Source organism: Nyctibius grandis, chromosome 16, assembly GCF_013368605.1.
Source record: "Nyctibius grandis isolate bNycGra1 chromosome 16, bNycGra1.pri, whole genome shotgun sequence".
In the NCBI taxonomy this organism is placed as follows: Eukaryota; Metazoa; Chordata; class Aves; order Nyctibiiformes; family Nyctibiidae; genus Nyctibius; species Nyctibius grandis.
The window spans coordinates 3,876,970-3,897,651 of NC_090673.1; the positions used below are offsets into that span (position 1 = coordinate 3,876,970).

The 20,682-nt window shown below is 53.5% G+C and overlaps 2 protein-coding genes across 3 annotated transcripts in view; one reads left to right on the forward strand and one right to left on the reverse strand.

Moving 5' to 3' along the window:
• Positions 1 to 1,110: 1,110 nt before the first annotated feature.
• BRD3OS (BRD3 opposite strand) lies at positions 1,111 to 4,994 on the reverse strand. Of its 2 annotated transcripts, none has more exons than XM_068413898.1 (2): positions 4,925 to 4,994; positions 1,111 to 4,442 (listed from the first exon to the last, which is right to left on the reverse strand). In XM_068413898.1, the coding sequence occupies exon 2, from the start codon at positions 3,980 to 3,982 to the stop codon at positions 3,713 to 3,715; it is 270 nt and encodes an 89-aa protein (XP_068269999.1). In that variant the 5' UTR covers positions 3,983 to 4,442; positions 4,925 to 4,994; the 3' UTR covers positions 1,111 to 3,712. The 2 variants fall into 2 exon arrangements, with proteins under 2 accessions (XP_068269999.1, XP_068269998.1); XM_068413897.1 differs by having other exon boundaries at positions 1,111 to 4,650; positions 4,925 to 4,987.
• A 5,517-nt stretch (positions 4,995 to 10,511) lies between these two features.
• The window catches only part of VAV2 (vav guanine nucleotide exchange factor 2), a 130,230-nt gene continuing 120,059 nt past the window's right edge, over positions 10,512 to 20,682 (forward strand). Inside the window, exon 1 of the mRNA XM_068413907.1 lies at positions 10,512 to 10,902. Coding sequence (XP_068270008.1) covers positions 10,699 to 10,902 — 204 coding nt within the window. The 5' untranslated portion in view covers positions 10,512 to 10,698. The remainder of the gene's footprint in view (positions 10,903 to 20,682) is intronic.

Sequence of the window (20,682 nt, forward strand, 5' to 3'; positions counted from 1 at the left end):
GAAAACACTCGGGCTGCTTTAATGCACTGGGGCAGCCAAGGAAGGACTTTTACTCTTCCTAGAAGCGTACAGTCTGAAGGGGTCTTAGATGTTGTGAGAATTGCATCTGATTGAGGTTAAGTCAGCTGAAAACGAGATGACAGTTTCACCCAGGTGTAATGCTGTTTTCAAGCCACCAGGACCTGAAGGAAGCAGAGGGAATTTCTCAGCAGCACTGGCAGTGGCACCCGCTCCACCAGCCTGTGCTGGCCCCCCAGGTCAGCGATCCCAGGGCAACCGGGCTGTGGGAGACGCAGCTGGGAAAGGGGAGGGCCCAGAGGGGCTGGTCACATTCACAGCGGAGGCTTGGCATTATTGTCTGGTGGCCAGGATCTATTTTGGTCACTGGAGAGGGTTCAGGTTGGTTTTGCTGTTAGCTTTCTCGGACGCATGCCTGATGGTTTATTTATAAGGTAAGGGTTGCAACAGCCAGGTTTCCCCAGGGTTAATCTTTCTCTAACCCTGTTCCTGCTAGCTGGGTTTAAAAGCCACGATCTCTCTGAGGTTTCAGCAAACCTGTTTTGCTTAGCTGTTGTGTCAGCGTAGCTGTGTGTTGTATCAGTGATACCCCCAAAGGAAATGTTTCTTCAGCCTATCCTCTAAAAATCTGTGAGGCAGTTTGCCCCACTTCAGCACTTCATTAGTGAGTTATTTCTTGGTGCTGCTTCTCACAGACTTGGAGGAGCTTGAGGACAGGCAGAACACAGCTGAGGCGAACCTCAGAACCTCAGGCGAACCTGTGCTAACCTCTGTAGCAATAGAGGTTATTGCACATGTGACAGCCAGAGGCTGTCCTTATCCCCCAGTGCACTGCTAAGGCTTGAGGAGGGCTCTTGGGCTGGGGAACCTGGAGGAGCCTCCTCCAGACACGGCCAGTCTTCGCAGGTGAAGTGGTGTGACTTTGGAGAGGGGGGTTACCCACAGCCCCACCACTAACTAAGGTAATTCCTAACTGGGAGGAGCTGCCTGTCTGCTGAGCTTTCCCTCTCCTTTATGGGAGTGATAATAGCTGTAATCCTCAAATGTGCCAAAGTGATTAACAGGCAGAAGAAAACCAGCTGCTCACGATGATGCATTCAAATCATTTTAATGCACTTTATCACAGAGGCTACAACAGTGTTTTAAACGAGTGTATCAACACTACACAACTGGCTCACAGAAATGCTCGCTTATAGCAGCCACTCCACAAACCTGCTGTGACTAAGAAGGACACACAGATATGGAAAATAATACAGTCACATTCACAGAGGGAAGAACAAGTCACACTCTTCCTGTACTGTCATGTCCAGCCTCAATCCTGGAAGAATTTATGCACCTACTTAAGTATTTATTCTTGTGTAGTCCAATTACCACTCTCCAAATAACTGAATTTTGGTTTACCAGCCACATAAACAAAAAGAGACTGATTATACCCAAAATAATCAACTTTCTTACTGAAATTAAAAAAAAAAAATCTGTGGGTTTTTTTTTTTCTATAAGAAAAGTAAAGAAAACGAACAGCTGTGTTTGGGGAGGTGCTGTTCCTTAAACTCCTGGAGTTCACATGCTCCCCTGGGAGCCCTGAACCCCCCTTTCCAGGTTGCCTGCCCCTGCACTTCCCAGAGTTGCTCTCAGACCAGCCTCCTGCCCCTTCCTATAAATAATCACCCATTTGCTCGGCTGAGAACTGGAGTCACACATCCCAGGCAACGTTCTACCTTCAACAGCGTGCCCAGTACAGGACCACCACTGCTGCCGGCAGCCCTTGGAGCCTCGCTGCCTTTGTGAATCTCATTGAATGCTTTTTCCCAGTCGAAAAATTATTATTAACCAAAATATTTCTCAGTCAGAGCTAGTCCTGGCAAGATCAAGAGGACTATGTGAGTGTGCAGAGCAATGCACAGGCCTGCGAAGCACTGAGGTCCATCAGCAGGTTTAGTTTTATGAGCACACGCACGTAAAGTACCAAACATCAACACATGCATAAATAGTATTTTTTAAAAAATGAGCTGCCTACGGTTTGCAGTGCATACACGTGCTACGGATCAGGGCTGAGGACCTCAAACCGCTACAATCTCATGTTAAAACAGTTTGTTCTGCTCAGCACATTGAGTTCAGCAAACTCGGGTGGGGATGTTCTAGCATTGAACCCACACGGGAAAGGTGGAAGAGATTCTCTCTCACTGTATTAAAAAAAAAAATAAAAAATAAAATAAATAAAGTGCTTGAAAAATGCCAAAAAGGTTTTAGATAAATATAACAGAAGTAATGACTGTGCCTAATTTTAGGCAGGTAAATAATCCATACTGAAGTCAACATCAAATACTGATTTGCTTGAAGTTAAGCCTGTACCTAAGCGCTGCGGGATTAGGCACGTGGGGCTGCAGGAGGACATCCTAGGCAGGACATAAAGGGAGGCTGTGAATTAAGCCCAATGTTATACTTTAATGCTGAATGCTGGACGCATAATTAGCACCCGTGGAAGTGGTACTGCTTTGTTTTTAATAAGATTTAGGTACTTGCTGAGTTGGGTTTCTCAGCTTGATCTTGCCTTGAGCAAGTTAGGGATCCAGCTCTAAGGGAAACATCCAGAAAGCAGTCTCTGTTCCCAAGAGGTGCAGTTGTAGTATTTTTCCCTCCTAAAATCCTTCAGTTAATTGAAACAAACACTCCCAGACACAACTTTTAAAACACACGCACCAAATCTACTATCCAACCCGAATTAGACGATAAACCCTTCCAAGCTACTGCATGCATTAAAGCTTCAATGCAAAGCAAACTCCAGTAGCCTGTTTCCTTCCGTAACCAGTCTCTGGGGGCAGGTACGTCCTGTGGAGGAGTTTCCTCGTGTCCCTTGGCAGGAGATGTATTCACAGGAGCTCTCCTCCTGTTGCTCTGCTGGGCCTGGCCCTCCCTTTCAGGTGGTTCACCTGGGGATCCGTTCCTGAAGCGTGGGCTGGGGATCTACCTGCGTGAAGGGAGTCAGCTCCACCGACTCCACAAGTCCTGCCCGTTATTTCCACGATACCAAACTGTGGCATCAGAGAGGGTGAACTGCAGCACACCTCTCCTGCCAGGGGCTTTGAAGGCTCAGATGAAATTCCCCATACGTTCTTTCCCTCATCCCCCCTCACAATAAATCACTTCATTACCTGGTTGTAAGAGACCACTTCCAGGGCAGTAACTAAAGGGAGACAGGGCGAGCAGAACAAGTAATGGCCGCGGGGGGTAGTTTTGCAGATCACCTTCCTAAAATCTCAGCCTCAATGGAAACGGATCCACGCTCACCTCTCTCCCACCAGCACTGGCAGAGCTTTGGCAACGTGTAAGGACCAGCAAGTAAAGTGCCTGCTGGCGATGGCTCCCAAATGACAGCGGGTGTTTCTCACGGTACACAAGCCACTTACAAGCAACACATGGTCCAGCACGGACCCTGCCAAGATGCTAGGCAGCAAACACAGGCTCGTGAGTCCCCGAGAGAGACTGTTTTCATTATACACACTCAATGACATGCAAAATCTGACGCTACCAACAGCGAAAACAAACACAAACTTCAGAGAGCCTTTCTGGCCTATCCCGTACGCGCTGCTTCAGCCGCGGGTGTGTGGTGAGGGTGCTGCAAACCCATCTCCCCCAGCTTGATGCGAGTCTGGTTTGTCTCCACGCGTGGATTTCGGATGCAAAACCACCACCGTTACATAATAGCACAAAACTTGGATTGCCCCGTGTCCCTGGAGACATCCAGCTTGTTTTTGTCCCGCACCAGGATGGCTTCATTGCCGTACTGCGAGTACCACATACTCCGACTCCGGCTCAGGTAAGTGTTGGGGGGGGCCGACTCCAGCTTCTGCTGCTGCTGCTGCCAGATGAGCAGCGAGGTGTCCCTGTACCGCAGCCGGGCGTAGCCCTCGGACAAGGCTTTTTCAGGCAGGGGCACCCTCCCGTTCATCACTTTGTCAGTCATCTGCTCAAGGACAACTCCAAAGACGAGAGCTCCTTCCCAGCAGCTCTGAAATACACCCTGCTGGGTCGGTCCGGGTTGTCTGCTGCTGCTTTGTGCTCAAGGGAGAACATCCCCAGGGACACGGCTCGCAGGACCCACGGGCTGTTGGTCGGCGTAAGCACCACTCAGGAGAGGGAGCGGGGATACCCGCACCCAAAAATCACAACGGGCAGCCTGGCCTTGCTTAAATAACAAGCCAGGACTTCCGAAAGCTTATCCAGTGGTGATGCCGCTACGTGGTTCATCTTGCGAAGGGACCACACACACGAGCTGCTTGTTGTTGAGTCCACGAAGTATCTCGACAGGCGCGAGCGGTGGCTCCACGGCGGTGGGTGTGCTCCGCAGCCGGGAGGGATGGGCTGAGCAGCTCTGGATGAGTTTTGCTTCCCTGAAGAATGGATCCCGAAGCCGTAGGGCAAACCTAAGGGGTCAGACCTAAGAGGTCACCAGCGCCCAGGCCCATGCAGTAACTCTCCACCTGTGCTTCACGCTGACGCCAGACTGATGGCTGGGAGCTTGGCAGGTCACGCGCTCAGGGATGCAGGAGAAGATGCTGCCTCCAGCCCCGGTTACGGTACCCGAGCTGGGGTGCCCATCGCCTCCTGCCACCACCGCGTCAGGGCTTCAACCTGCGGGGGGCACAGCGAGGGTCACCCCAAGGCCTGGCAGTGGGGGTCCCTGCCCTGCGAGGGTCCTTTTCCCGGCACCACCGTGCCCCCCACCTCCCGCCCGCCCCCCAGAGCCCCCCCGACCCCTTCCACCGGCACCGCGCACCCGCCCACGGCCCCCCGCGGGTTTCCCCCACCCTCCTGCCCCTGCGCGCACCCCGTGGGGCACCCCCCACCCCTCCGCCCCCCCGAGGGCTCCCTGCGCCCCCCGCCCCTGGCCCCGGCCCCCCCCTGCCTGCGCTGCCCGGCCCGGCCCGGCCCGGCCCCGGCGCCGCTCGGCGCAGCAGCCGCGGAGGCGCCTCCCGAGCGCATCACGGCGGGAGGAGCCAGAGCCGCGGGCGGGGGGGCGGCGGGCCGGGGCGGGGGCACGGCGTGGGGCACCCCGGGCGGGGGGCGTGGGGCCGGGGTATGGCAGTGGGGCACCCCGGGTGGGGTCCGTGGGGCCGGGGTAGGGCAGTGGGGCACCCCGGGTGGGGTGCGTGGGGCCGGGGTATGGCAGTGGGGCACCCCGGGTGGGGTGCGTGGGGCCGGGGTAGGGCAGTGGGGCACCCCGGGTGGGGTCCGTGGGGCCGGGGTAGGGCAGTGGGGCACCCCGGGTGGGGTGTGTGGGGCCGGGGTATGGCAGTGGGGCACCCCGGGTGGGGTGCGTGGGTCCCATGGGTGCCAGCAGAGCTGGGTGCACAGAGGGTTTTAAAGGGTCACCCAGCCCTGGGTGCTCTGAGCCCGTGGCATCCCACATGGGAGCACGGGGGCTGAACTGGGGAGCCCGCTGTTGCCCACCCCTTCCATCACTGCCCTTGGGAGAGGGGCTCTCCGTGCTGCTGAAGGTGCCGGGGGGGGGTCCCAGCCCTGGGATTTACAGCCAAGGCAGAGCGTGTTGCTGCCCAGTCTCCCTTCTGGTGGGTGACTGGTGTGGCAGCCGTTTGTGGTGGGAAGGTGTGTGATACCCTTTATACCCCTTCAGTTTTCTCAGGCCCCCCAGTGCCTGCCCATCCGAGGGCAGAAGGCAGGCAGGGGACACCCTTCTGTGTCCTGACAGCCTCATGTGGCTGCGACAGCCGCAGGGGGACATCGGCAGAGGGGACCCTGTGGGAAAGGAGCGTGACTGAGCAGCACCTCCTCTCCCCCCGCTCATCATTTCCTTAGCCCGACTATCCCCTGCAAGCACAGTAAGAAATATGTTTTGAAGAGAGCTGTGGGGCTTATTCTTTTTCTGATGATGCTAAATTTAAGCTCCCAATCTTCTTATCTCCTGTGAACGCTGTGCCATCTAATCTCCTGTGAAGGGCCCCATACGCTTATCTGTTGCGGAGCTACTCGAAGCGCTGCTGCCGTTGTGCTTGGCCTTCGTGGACACAAACAAGACGCAGCGGTTTACTTCCGTCAGATAGAAGGCACGCTGCAATTCCCCGTTCCCAGAAGATTTAGACCAAACACAAAGAGGGAAGAAAATAAAAAAAAAAAAAAAGAAGAATGACTACACTATTACAATGTTTACTATTAGAAATATCCTGACTTCCCTGCTTAATCTGCCTCCCGCCAGCACGGCAGAGCCAGCCCAGGCCCCACCTTGTGGAAGCTGCAGAGCAAAATCCAAAATCATTTAGTGGAACCAGTTTTAGGGTTTTTTTGGCACGGATGAGATGTCTTGGTCCTCTCTGAAAAAACTACCTACCGGTTCGGTTACCACCAAACTCGGAGCATACAGAAGAAGCTGGTAAGCGGGGTGGTTGTGTTGCCAAGATAAGGCAAGAACAAGGACTGGAAACCGCAGACCTCCGAAAGTCAACAGCTGCCTGTGACCGCCCGCTTGAGCATTCGCCGTGAGTCCCCGAGACACCTGCCAACAGGACCCTTCCCAAATAAGCCTTGGAAGCAGCAGCAGTGGAACGTATGAGGTGAAGCCCCGGCACTGCCCAGCCAATGGTTAGTTCCTCTCCTCCTTCCTCCAAGGAAATCTCTGTGTCTGCTTTGCTTTCCCCGCGAGCTGCCCTGGGCCTTACCTCTGCTGTAAGACACGGCTGGGCTGGGCAGTTTTCCCCTTACCCAGCTCTTCAGGACTGTGATAAGCTTTGGGTCTATTTGGTTTTGATGGGAAGGCTGTTGGTGGGGCCCGGTGGAGGAAGGCTGGGTAGTGGGGCTGTCCTGGCAGCGCGATGCTGTGTTGGAAGAGAGTGACTTGTATTCAGCACAGCTGGAGCACCATGGGGCCATAAATGAGATTCTTCCACGGAGAAATGCCCAGGAAAGAGCTGGCTCCACTGCTCGGTACCGGGGTTGAGAGCCCTTGTCCAGTGGAGTTGCACTGCCTTTTTCCAGGCTAAACAAAGAATGATCTGTGGCTGACTGCTCCCATTGCACCAGGACAAGAAGAGAATCCAGTTCATCGCTCCTGACAGCATCGAGCCATGCCAGGTTGATTTTCCTGCTCTCCCTTCACACGGCAGCAGGCGATAACCTACATCGCCTGCTCTGGGAGGCAGCGTGCCTGGGGGTAGGGGAGAGGACGTGAGCGCAGGGCCATTAGCGGGGGGATAATTGCAATGACTATTCCAGGGTACAAGTTGTCTGGACAGGTAGAGCAGGTGTTTACAGCAGGAGATGAGCCAGACAGGGAACTATTGTCTGTACTCAGTGAATGTCAGTAGTTTAACACGGCAGCACTTCACCACTTGTGTGATCTGTCCCTCACTGATGATCTAGCGAGAGCTGCTGAGCAGCGTGTTTGCCGAGCTGTGGCTTGCACAGGTTTCCTAAAATAGTTGGTGGAAGGAGATCACAAAATCTAAGGGCGTGATGTAAATGGCACGTAGGCTGCACGGGGAACTGCTGACAGCTCTGCTGTGACAGCAGCGGTGACGGCTGCTGCTCTGGGGACCCTGGCTCCAGCTGGAGACAGATGTCCCCTGGGCTGCTGGCAGCCAGCAGCATGTTTGGGACGGGCTGGTGCACACTTGGTCTAATCCAGAAGGTGGCAATGGCAATCCGTAGACACTGGCTGGCTTGGAAATGGGGATTTCTTGGCATATGGCTCTTGTATTTAAGTGGCATTTTCCGATGGCTGCTCCAAAGAGGCAGCGTGGTGACAGCTTCTCTGCATGTGCTGACTGGGGAGTCAGCTCTTCTCTCAGGAGCAATACCAGACATTGCAGAAAATATACTGTACTGTGAAAGGTGGCCATTTCACAGGTATGTTTTGGTTGATTTGTAAGGTACGATCTCCTTGTACACGTTTGTGCATTTAAGTTTCCTTCCTTCCTTCCTTCCTTCCTTCCTTCCTTCCTTCCTTCCTTCCTTCTTTTCTTTAATGACTAGTTTTGCCTGTTCCAGGCTGGACTGCGATGTGCCCAAGCACCTCTGTTCTGTTCCCAAACAGCCCCTGCCTCACCAGCCACGTACCCCCTCACACCCGCTCTGCGAGGGGACCCAGGCTGCGGCGGCTGCCTCCTGCCCTCTGGCAATAGCTGCCTGCCAGTCTCCCTGGATCTAGTTACTGAGACATTTTGGGATGAAAACCCGTAATATTCCTGCTGTTGTTATCATCTTTCTAGTGCATTCAGTCCCCTCTCAGGCTTCTCTAATGCAAGAAAGTACTAAAAGCTCACACAGCGAAGCCTGTTAGCGGAGAGGAGCAGCTCCACGCTCGGTCCCCAGCAGAGGGTAGTGTCAGCCTCTGCGTGTGGGTCAGCAGCCTCAGCCCGGGCTGTCCTTCCTTCCCTGGCAGTCTGTCTTCCACTGGCTGTCTGTCCTTCCCTGGCAGTCATTCCCAGCAGTGCCAAGGGGCAGGAAAGCGAAGCCCCAGCTCTAGCACAGAATTCAACCTCTTTAATTTACACACGCTCCCTTTCAGCTTTGGGGACGTCCTGAAAGCAGTGTCTAGGTCCTCCTCGTGTACCCTGTCCTGGTTCAGGACACTTGTATAATCTGCAGCTCCGAGCCCACAGGCGTGTGTGCTGGATACATGCTCTTCACCGAGCCTTGCCTTACAGGTTTTGGGGTTTTTTTTCTGCTATCAAGCATACCTCTGCCATCGGCCGCTTGGGTTGTTGCAGAGGCAGGCGAGAAGCATACTTGCTGCAACACCTCCCACACAGAGCCTGGCTTTGCAGCTGCAGTGATTGTTCCGAAGTGTCCAGGGGCCAAGTACGCTTTTTATTACGCAGTAAAAAAGCCAGGCTGTAGCTGGCAGCTTTAATTATACACGTATAATAAACCCCTCTGTTGTCCTCTACCTACAGCCTTGACCTCCCAAGGCAGACTGGTACAGAGTCAACCAAAATTATCCCTGGCAGGACTCCACTTCTTCCAGTAGCCTTGTGATTCCTGCCCAGTGGGTGCTGTTGGAGATCTGGTGGGAGACCAGAAGGAAAAGCTTCATGAACAACTGAAAGAATGAGAAAGTTATTCTGAGAAATCACCTCCGCAGGGTGTGGGGAACTGCAACACCCAGGGCAGGGCATAGCTCTGATGGTGACACTGGGGCACGTGGATGCTGCTCGCTCTCGGATCATACTACACTTACCCTGCCCTGCCAGGGCGGCAGCGGGCATTGCACACAGCCAGACCTGACACAGATTGAGTGCCAGCACAGCGGGCTAAAAGATGTGACTTCTGTTCTATTAAAACAAAAAAAAAAGCCTACCAAACTTTGCTTGGAATATTAAACAATTGTTTTTTATTCTTTGGAGGGATCCTCCTTCCTACATTGGAAACGAAGGCTCAGAGTCGCTCTTTCTTCTTTATCTCCACTTGGCTACATTTGGAAGAGATTAGCGTTGCATTTGTTTGACATCCAGGTTAATAGCTTCCCTTCATCCCAGTCTGGGCTTCCGGTTTTGGCTATCTGGAAAGGCGGGCTGGAAATTAATCGACGAACTCTGGGGAGAGGATCTCGGAAGAAAACTCTGAACAGATTTGAAAGGAGGCTGTTCTAAACTGTGCTGATTTGGATGGAAGCCACCAGCGAAAATTAGATTTTTCAAGAGTTTGCTGCCAAGGAGTTAATGGCCGAGAGTTGAGGTTTTTAATAAATACACTGGTAATTAATTATAGTTGTCCTCATGTTGGAAAGTCAAGGAACAGGATAGCTTGTTTGGGCTAAACATCGCCCCTGCAGTATTTGCAACCCAAACATGAGATTAAGAGTGGAAGAGCACGGTCAGACAAAGCACGGTGTTGTGTGTGCGGGCAGAGGGAGGGGGAGGAGCCCTGGGTCGGGTCCTGCCTCTGCCCCGGCCAGCCGGGGAGCACGGGGGTCCCCGGGGACAGGGGGGGACCCCGGCGCCAAGGTGGGGATGCCCGGGGAGGGGGAAGCAGCCCCGCGGCTCGGCGCGGTGTGCCCGGAGCAGGGAGCGAAGCAGCAGCTGCGGGAGAGAGCGAGGGGGTAAAAAAAAGGAAAAAAAAAATATAATTGGGCAAAGAGCCAAGGCGGCGTGAGCGCACCCCGCCCCCGGTCCCCGCCCGGGCTCCCGCAGACAAAGGGGCGGCGGGGGCGGCCCGGGAGCTCCTCCCGCTGCCCGGGGCTGGGGGGGAGAAAACTCCCACCCGCGGCGGCATCCCCAGGGCCAGCTCCGCGGCCGCGCAGGTCGGGCCCCTCGGCGGCAAGTTTCCTCGGGGCAGGGGGACGAAGTTGCGCGGGGGCGGCTCCGCCGTGACCGGTTTCGGGGTTTTACCCCCCCCCCCCCCCCCCCCCCCCCGCTTTGTTCCCGGAGGATGCGGCGCGCCTAGCCCCGGGCCGTGGGGCCGCAGCGGGGGCAGGGGCAGCCCTCCGCCGGAAAACTCCGCGCCGCCCCTCTTCCTCCTCCTCCTTCTTCTTCCTCCTCCTCCTCCTCCGCAGAGCCCCAGCGCGGAGCTATGCGTCCCCGGGCGGCGGGCGGCGATGGAGCGGGGCGGTAGCGCGGCGGCGCGGTGCGGAGCAGCCCCTCGGGCAGCCGCCCGCTGCCCCTGAGCGGCGGCCGGGAGGAGGAGGAGGAGGAGGAGGAAGGCCGGGTGTGCAGCGGCGCGGCGGCCATGGAGGAGTGGCGGCAGTGCGGCCGCTGGCTCATCGACTGCAAAGTTTTGCCCCCCAACCACCGGGTGGTCTGGCCCTCGGCGGTGGTCTTCGACCTGGCGCAGGCGCTGCGGGACGGGGTGCTGCTCTGCCAGCTGCTCCACAACCTCTCCCCCGGCTCCATCGACCTCAAGGACATCAACTTCAGGCCCCAGATGTCCCAGGTAGGAGGGGAGGGGTGAGTAGGTGGTGGTGGGGGGACACCCCCACGAGCACCCCCCTTCCCTGGATGCGGGTGTTGCTCTCGCAGAACTTGGTGGGATGCGTGAAGGCGAGCGGGTTTGGGGAGGGGGTGCGTGGGAGACCGTCTGCTTCAGCCCCCCGCCGCTGCCCTTCAGCCCCCTCGGGCTTTAGCCCCCGGGTCCTTCGCCGGTCGTGCCCCGGCAGGCTCAGCCCCGGCGGCCGCGGGGGGCAGCGCCGGTGGGACCCGCGGCACACGGGAGAGGGCTCCGGGGCGGAGGAAAAACACTCCGGGAAAGAAGGGAAACGTCCCCCCTTCTGTTTACAGTCATCGCGGAACAAAAGCAAATAACGCGGCTGAGAGGAGGAGGGGGGATTGCTGCGGGGGTTTAACGAGGCACTGGTGCGGCTTTGGGGTGCGGGAGGAGCTGGCCTGGGGGGCGAAACTTTGGCCAGGAAGATTAAAAGCAAAATAAGCAAATAAATTAAACAAAAAAAACCCCAAACACCCAAACTCGGGTGCTCTGCAAGCCTGTCCCAAGCCCGGCTGGGCAGGGAGCGCGGCCATGTGGTGCCTGTCCCCGTCCCCCCACCCCGGGGTGCCGCAGCCCCGGCCGAGGGGTGGGTGCTCCGGCGCGGTGGGTGCTCCGGCGCGGTGGGTGCTCCGGGTCTCGGTTCAGCGAGCCCAGCTGCGCTCCAGCCCGTCCGGCTCCCCCCCCGCCCCATACACCCCTTCTCATCGCAGCTCTCAGGTCTGGGAACTTGAAAGTTTTAGGGCTCTCTCCTTGGAAGTGTTTCCAGTTTCTGGTTGTTTTGGTGGAAACAGGCTTAAACAAACGAAAAAACCCGACCAAACAAATCAGCTCTGGTTGGTTTGGGTTTAAGTGCTCTGCTGATGTTTTTGCAAGGCGAGCTGCGGCATTTGCGTGGGAATCGGGAAGTGAAATCAATCAGAAGCAAACGAAGCGGGGTACTTTGTCCTCCCTACCCGGCAGCCCCTGTGCTGACAAGCGGACAGTGACCTGTTGTCTTTTATTTTTTGTACAGCAGATTTTTATTGGTAAAAGGGAACGGAAATTTCCTGGTAGCAAGGACACGTGAGACTCTGTTTAACTTTATTGAAGCATTCAAAGATAAATAATGTATAATGTTAACATGAGCTCTGGATATGTGCTGTGCAAGCACGCTGCTTATCCGGCAAGTGCCTTTCCCTTCTTCCGCCGGAGTTTTGTTCCAGGGTGATGGTGTTTTCCATCTGTTCAGCCTCCTCACCCAGTGAGATGTAAGGCTGTGTACTGGGGGGAGCTGCTCTGGTTGGGGACAGCCATGGGCTCTCCTGTGAGGCGTTGGGGCCCGAAACTTGGAGCCATGCTCTGGGGAGCAAAGTGTGTTTTGCTGCGTGCAGGTACGCGAGGTTGTCACTGCTGGCTTGCAGAGTCGGGGACCTTGATCCTGCAAAGCACCGGGGTGGGAAGCCCCAACCAGACAGTGAAAACCAGGCTGTGTCAGCTCTCACGTTGGCTCGTGAGACCTGGCGCAGAGTAAGTTACACCCCGTACTGATGCCTCTTGCCAGGGTGGAACAGCGCTGTGAGATTTCCTCTTGGCTTTCCAGGCTATAAACTGATCAAACTGCCTTCCGTGCAAGCTGATGTTTCCAAATATAAACTGTCGCGCTGGAGCTGTGGGTGTGCAGGGACTAGTGCTTTCTTAGAACGTGCTGAGAATGGCACACGGTGCATTTTATTTTTTCTTTTAAGGAAATATTATAGCCCTACAAACCTAACTTTGGTTCGGTATTTGCCATCTGGGGAATGAAGGATGGGTTTACAAATGGTAGCTGCGATCCAGGGAAGGTCCCAGTGGTGGTTTGGGAAGGAGGCTCTTGCTGCCCTCGCTGAGGCAGGTGTTGCTTGTTGGAGGTGAGTGTTTACAGCCCAGCTGTCCTTAATGAAATTGCTTTCTGCCCACCCCACCCCACTGTGTTCCTGCCTTTAGGAGGAGTGTGAAGGGAGCTGGCTGAATTGGGTGGCTTTGGTGGTCACCTCCCCAAGACCCTGGTTGTCGGAGTTGACCGCCACAGCCTGGCCAAAGTGGAGTCCGTGGGGATGTGCAGAGCTGTGGCCTGGCAGTGGATGCTGTGCCGAGGCTCAGCTGATGCTTGCCTTGGCCAGGATGAGACCCAAATCAATCTAGGTTTGAGTCTTTATACTTGCTCTTATGTATTTGGTGTTTCTCTGGCAATTCCTGAATTTGGGAATCGGGCTTCTCGCCCAGGGTAGCTCATCCTGCTGCTCTTTGTGTACATCTGCAGCCCTGGTGACCCAGGGAGGAGAGAGGAAGGGGGTCTGAGCCAGCTGGGGTGGGGACAAATGTCCCTGCAGTGCCCCAGCCTCACTGCAGCTCTCAGTGAGCACTTTAGTCTCTCCAGGCCAAATTTCAGAAGAAGAGTGTAGGAACCCATGTGGGTCACACAGCTGGGGCACATTCAGGCACGGGGGTAGGGATGTGCAGGGCAGAGTGTGCCTAGAAACTTCAGAGGTGATTTTTGGTGATAAAGGCACATTTTGCCTGACTGGCTGGGCTGGCTAACCAGCTGTCTGCCTTACTACAGAGGTTATTATTTTTTAATTAATCAGTCAAAATGCCAGGGGACAAGCCACTTGTGCTAGACTTGAAACACCCAGTAATATTCTGTCATCCAGTTTTCTCAGTGAATTAAGTGGGGTTGTGCAGGTGTGTAATGAGAAACAGATTTTTGCCCCAGGTGAGCATCGTTTCAAAGGCCAGAGGTGAAATTGCATCTCTGCAAAGTAACGCTTTAAGATCCAGACACTGTTGTGTTTGTTTGGTGTTTTGTTTTGTTTTTTTTTTTATCCCCTTCTACGCTGATTCATTTTTAGGTGCAGCCCTTGAAGGAGTGGTGAGGTTAGAGCATTGGGTCCTGTTTGCAGCGAGGCTGGAGGGACTTGTGTTCCCTGCTGTGGAGAGGTGAACTGGGGTCCCTGTCCTAAAACCTTCCTGGGCTTGTTCAGCAGGGAAGCCAGGCTGGCCACACACAGCAGTAGTTTACTACTTGGCGTTTAAATAAATAAATGAGTAAAATCACCTCGCTGGGTTGCAATCTCGAGTTTGCTTTATTTTCATGCTCGATTCCAGAGACCCGAGTCCAGTGCTTGGTGGTGCCTGGCAGGATGGGATGACCCAAAGCTACTGAACCTTCACAGAGACTAACAAAATAAGCAGGAAAAAAAAGTCTTAAAGCCCAGTTCTCCTCTGGGAGTCAGAGGACATGAGGCCAGTTTTGATGAGCCTGGAGTAAAACTTAATTTCTGCTAATTGCTTTTGCTGTAGAGGTGGGAAGTGGGATGAGTGTGCTTGCCCTCGGTACTTATTGATCATTATGTCTGTTACCATGACTGGATTTTGGGGGGTGTAATTCAAGCTGGTTTGTCAGCCGGCTGTGAGGGTGGGATGCAAAGGACATCTCTATTTGCAAATGGGAGCAGATGTAGCACCCCTCAGGCTTGCAATCCCCGTCCCCTCTGCACAGCTCAGCACCGCATTTCTCCCCCATCCCTGCTCGGAGCCGTCTCCAGAACCCGCTTCTCCCTGTTCCCCCGTAGCTGGCACTAACTTCCAGTCCTCTGGCACTGTCTGGTACAGCTGCTCCTGCATCCCAAGCTCCTTTTGTAAGATGGAGATTGTGGAGCTTTAGATTTTCATCAGTAATTAGGTATGAATTGTACTTTTGTTAAGTCTCTGGTCAAATACAAATTAAATGACTCTTCACTTGTGTTTCAGCATGGTGAGGCATAAAAAATAGGTGCAAAAAATTTGCATATTTGGGTGAGGTTGATATTTGGTGGTGTGTGTTTTGTTTGTGCGGTTTTTTTTTTAATTTTTAATTTTTTTTTTGCACTTGCATTAGATAAAATTAATCCTTCCTCACAGGGACTTGGATGTGTACAGGTGTTGTAGGGAAGCTTGGGTGAGCCCTGCTGCAGGCTGCTCCCCGTTCTGGCTGGCTGAGCACACTATTGCAGTGTTACCTGCTGTGACATTGACATTCCTCCGTGTATTTAGACAGATGGAAGTGGGTACCTATAACGAAGCAGTTGTGTACTTCTAGGGCTTGATTGTGTGGTTTGCTGGAAGGTGAGGACTCCCATTAATATCATGTTGCAGTCACCCTTCCTTTAAGGTTCACCTGGACACTGCTAAATATCTTTTTTCCTGCTTCAAAATCTCCTGGATACTTGAAATGAAGCAGCCACGTATTTAATGTGTGTGTTTGTGCACAGACTTTAAGCTAGCAGTAATGGTCAGCTCATTAAGGATTCTTATTTTGAAGCATATTGACATCTCTCTAGAGATAATCCATCTTGGTCTGCAGTGCCTGGAGGTTTTATTAGGGCTCTGGAGACTGATGAGACACAGCAGACGTAATTGGCGTGATGACTTGGCTGCCCACCGCTCTGTTTTGCTCTTATTAAGGAGCCACGCAGACAGCTGGCTTCCCACGATTGATGGGTGCGATGCCCCACAGCTGGCTGAGCTGTCAGATGGCTTCATGGCTGTTGTTTTTTTCTAGAGGGTGGCAATAATTTGGTATCAAAGTCCTGTTTATTGATGATGTAGGTGCTCATTTGCTGTGCCACGTGGGAGCAGGGGGTTTGTAGTGACTGCTTCTCCCAGGTGCACGGGAGATGAAGGCACGTTGGTGTATTTGGTACCAGTAATTATTCATAAGGCTTTGGGACTTTTTAACATGCAACTTGAAGGCTTTGTAGCTACAGTGCTTGTAATTACTTCTGTATGTCATGATAGTAGTCAAACATAACTCAGTATTATCAGAGCTGACTGGGTAGGTGGGTTGTTTGAGCAAGGTCTGCGTAGCTACTCTCAGATTTACCCTGCTCAAGTCCTCTGGCTTTTTATTTACTCTCTGCTTCTTGAAATTGAGTTCTGTTCCAAAAAAAGGCTATAAAAAATGGCCTCATTACGTATCACTGTTTACTGTGTCTCACTGACTTCCCGTTCGGATGTGCTGAGCTTTACAAAGGGAAAAAAGGTGCTCTGTCTTGTATGGCCGAACTCGTGAGCTCCTTGCAAATAGGAACCGACTGCCGTCTTTCTTCCAAGCCCCACTTTGTGCCTCCTGCATGTCAAACAGCACCTTAAAACCTTGTGTTAACTAGAGGTGGTACCCTCTTTTTAGCTGTTAGGTGAGGTTGCAAGATAAAACTGAACCTGCAGCTCGTAAATGTTCTGTTGGGGCAGAAGAAGGCAGAAAGTGTTAGATGGATCCTGCTGGCTGTGCCAAGAAGCATGAAAAGCAGTGAAAACTTCTCTTTTCCGCCCCTTGAATGATTGGTGAGAGTTAAATACCTGCATTAAACACCTAGCAGGAGCAGACTCTTGAATGAATAGATGCCTTTAAAAACACAAAGCCAAAAAAAACCAGTCAATTTGGTCGCTTTTCAAGTTGGGACCAGTCTTGGAAGCTGCCTTCTATCTCAACAGCATGTTGATGAGCTGTAAAAAATGCTTGGTTTGTCCGTCCTCCTTGGTGGTGATCCTTGGTCCTCGGTGCACCGCCAAGAAAAGGGGGTACCTTGGTGCTTGGTCCCTTCAGGGAGAAAGAGGCAATTTTTTGGCAATGGCACTTGTGACACTTCCCTGCTGTGGCTGTGCTTGAGCGAGGCAGCTGGGTGAGGAATTAGGGCAGCAGAAATTTCAGCTAGATCAAGCAAGGTGTGTGCTGGGGCCGTGGTTGTATCAAAGGGTTGAGCATCACCACCTCACCCGTGCCATGCGGGATGGTGCTGACCCATCACCCTGTGTCGTGGCTTGTGGGTGTGGGAGCCCCTGGCTGGTGCCAGAGACCCTTTTCTTTCTTCAGCTCATCTGGAACCAGAAGGGACCTGATTTTTGGCACTGATGGAAATGTTGCTTCAGACTGACCTGAGGGCAAATTTTTGATTCGCTTCTTTGTTCCCTCTTAAAGAGACAAACCTTTTTTTCCAGCGTTTGAGCTTTTTCCCTGCAATACTTCTCCATGTGACTCCTGCCAAAGCCTGTGGTTCGTAGTCTCTCAAATCTGCTTGTCAAATCTCCCATCAAATACAGCCCAGCACGGGCTGGGGCTGCTGGGGTGCTCTGGGCAGAGCTGGGGTGGGAGCACCAGGATCCCATTGAGGTAGGGCCGGGTGCAGGTGAGGGGCTGGAGGGCTTACTGCACACGTAAGGTGTGTGTGGTGGGGTGGAGAGGATTAACGTGGAGGGATGGTGGAGGCAGGTGAGTACGGTCAGCTTGGCAACACCTCTGAGAAGTGAAAACTGTCCTGCTTTGATTTTTAAAGCATGGATCCACCTTGTTTGAGTTGCACAGCAGCTTTCCCCCCCCCCCGGCCCCGACCCTTTCCTCACGCTACCCTTGACATCAGTTGGATCCCTTGGACTCTCAGCGACCTTAAAACGGTCCCTGTGGCTCCCAGCAATCAGCACAACTTCCCAGATCTCTGATCCCCCCCAAAGACTTGCTCGGTGCCCCATCACGACGACCCACTCTCGTGTTAATGCTGAGTCCATCTGTCTGCCCAGCTGCCTGTGCACTGGTACTGCTTTGGTGAGTGCTGGCCGCGGGTGAAGCCTGCTCTTGTCCCCGCTGCCAGCCTGCAGTGAGTCACCCCCAGCTCTCATTTGGGCACTAGCCCGAGGGCTCTCATTTGGGCACATCCCCGGGGTGACTCGCGTGTTACCGTACAGCAGCCTCCTGGGTTCACCTGCCACCCCTGTGGTGTGTCCTGCTTATTCTAGGCTGTGTGCCCTCTGATGTTCCTTTTATAAGGAGAGGGAAGGACCTTCTTTTTCAGGGCAACTAATTACAGTCTGCATCTGACAACTTCAAACTCGGCGTTAATGAAATGTCTCTTCCCAGCGTGGTATCTCCCCTTCAAGAAAAAGCCTGGAACAAGGTCTGTTTCTAATAAAACTGACTTTTTCTCCCCCTCATGTTTTCTTTGGTTGCCGCTCAGGGCTGTGCTTCATCCGATGATACAACTCAAAGGCAACCACTCCTTGTCCTCCGCCCTCCGTGATGGCTCGGAGCCTCCTGTGTTTGCAGGGCTGGGGCTCTCCTGCCTGGCTGCAGGTCAGTGCAGGTGGAGGTTGGCCAAACCAACCTTGCGGCTGATGAGCCCCGTGATTGTGATCTGCTTATTCTCAGTGCATGGGTGTTTTGTACTGCTGCTGCTTCTGGGAATATTTGACTGGGGTCCTGTTCTGGACTAGCTCAGACCTGTTGGGTCAAGTCCAGGTTAATGGTAAGGTTTAGCTAAGATGCCCTAACCTGAAGCATTTTCACAGGGGTACATCTGTAACAGGTAGTTGGACCATCTGAGTCCTCCCCTCTCGTGTCAGAGGGTGTCTCTTGCTCTAGCAAAAGCCAGAAGGACTCCACAATAGAGAGAATTGGAAAAAATACGGGTGCAGGTGGGTCAGGCTGCTAACCTGTGTGTAGGCTCACAGCCCTGTCGCTCTGGGAAGGAAATCAGTTATCCTCAGGGGAAGTCACTGAAGAGTGGTAGTATGTTGGCCATCAAATTTCCCAGAAGAACAAGTTTTGGAACATCTCTAGTTTTAAGAGCCCTTTTCTTCTGAAGTCCCCTAAACAGTTGTTTCAACCTGACGTGTGGGCTGCAAGCCCTTCCCGTCACAGAGCAAAGGACAGAGGATGCTGCCTGCCCCTTGTCTCTCTTCCACCCAACGTGCTGTTGCTTGGGTGGCAAGAAATAATGTGAAATCTGTTGTTCTTGTTTCGTAACCCGTGGGCCTGCCCTGTCTGGGCAGCGAGGATTCGGCTGGAAGGTCCTCCTTGGCCTCCTTGGAAAGCCACCAGCCTGAGTCATATCCTGACTCGCTCTGCTCATTTGGCTCCTCGGTGGTGCGATCTAGCAAACTCCCCCACCAGTAGACGTCGTAGCGTTGCCCGTGGTAGACACCCAGTTGTAAATCACCTTTTATTTGCTGTGATGCTGCTTGACTTCTCAGGGTTGAATTTGCCAGCCTTGCCTGGACCTGGGGGAGCATCTCCCGTCTTGCACGGTGCCCTGCACACCCTTGTCAGGAGTGGCATCGGCTCCGTGTGTTCCTGGTGCGTGTGGATCGGCAAAGGGAGATGCTGACGGCTGCCTTGGGATGTGATGAGGGTGGCGGTGGCGAGGTTGGGAGGGAGTCGCACCTCTCCGGGGCGTGCAATCCTCTGTTTGGTCCCCTCTCTAACTCCATCAGGGACTGCAGCATGGGGCAGCTGCCCGCCCTTGCCTGCATCGGGGGTCTTAGCCCTGCCTGCAAATGAGCAGGGTTTGATAAACAGGGAGGGGGGGAGAAGGTTAAAAGGTTCCCATAGAGGAAATTTACTCTTTTCTCTTCAAGCATACGCTTTAATGCTGATGGAGGGGGGAAGTAAATTGGCCCTTTTATGGCATTCATATCTTTTGTTGTGTTTTATAGTGGTTTACAGCTAAATGGAACATCTGGTATTTGAAAAGGGGCTGAGGAGGGAACAGAGGAGGCTTGTGGATCGAGCAGGGGAGGAGCGGGAGAAGTGATTTGTGTTTACTGCTGCAAACACAGGATTGTCTGTGAAATCCGCTGAACTCATGTGCGTGACGAAAGTATTTGGCCGTGTGGAAAACAAACCGTATGCCCAAGCCGCGAGCAGAGTGTCCTCTGTGGTGAAGCTGGTGCGGGGTGAGACCTGCAGATGGGACAAACTCCGCCGTCCCTGCGGGGAAGCCCCTGGCAGTGCCTTGTGCAGGACCCACCAGTGTCTCCGGGCTGAGCACGTGTCCCCCAGACTGCTCTGAAGGGAGACGTGCTGGATAAACTGGTTTTGCTTTCTCGGACAGGCTGTTTGGCTCCTTTGGGTTTATCGGGTATTTGGGGTGTTCACAGCTGGGCTGTGAGCATCTGGGTTCAGTGAGGATGCAGGTCTTGCCTAAAGCAGAGCCCTGTTCATGAGAGGTTGGGCTCATCTCTGTGGCAAAAGCAACAAGAATGAGAGATTATATATATATATATATATATATATATATAAAAATGGTGTGTATATACATATAAAACTGTATTTTTTAAAGAGCTGGAGTGCGTTAAACGCTGGAAATCCCAGGCTGAATGGCATGTCCCCAGGACAGGAAACGTGTACAGCATCGGGGCAGACTTGTATGCGTATCGAGACCCTTTGCGTTTATGGGAAACGCTTTCTTATGTGAGTGATCTTCCAGGAAAGTCGCTGCTAGGCCTCGGAGAGGGGAGGGGACAAAAAAAAAGGAGAAAAAGTCTTGTGTTAGCTGTGGGAGAATTGTGACTGTAAACAGAAAATAAAACAAAAACTTTCCTGGTAAACCCAGGATGTTACTTTGAAGAGTTTTATGCTTTTTTCCTCCCCTTTATAGATCAACTTCTAGGTCTCTTTTCTAATGCTGCTGCAGGGTTTTGGGCTGGTTTCTGGGAATTGCTGCTGGAGCAGCCGCTGGGGACAGCTGGGGTGTCCGCTCCTGCGCAGACATGCGACCTTGCAGGCAGACACGTGTGTTTTAGCAAAACTGTCAGTTTTCAAGAAACAAAATGGACCCAAGAACTTCGTATTGCCAAGGCACCGGGAGCGTGGAGCCGGCGGGGCTGGCAGCGAGCAGCCCAGGAGGAAGGCTGGGCGTGTGGTCTGCTGCCCAGCTCCGGGCTCCCTCCCAAGGGGGGATA

Coding starts and splice junctions, on each gene's coding strand:
- BRD3OS (XM_068413898.1), bottom strand. CDS start 3,982: ATGACTGACAAAGTGATGAACGGGAGGGTGCCCCTGCCTGAAAAAGCC.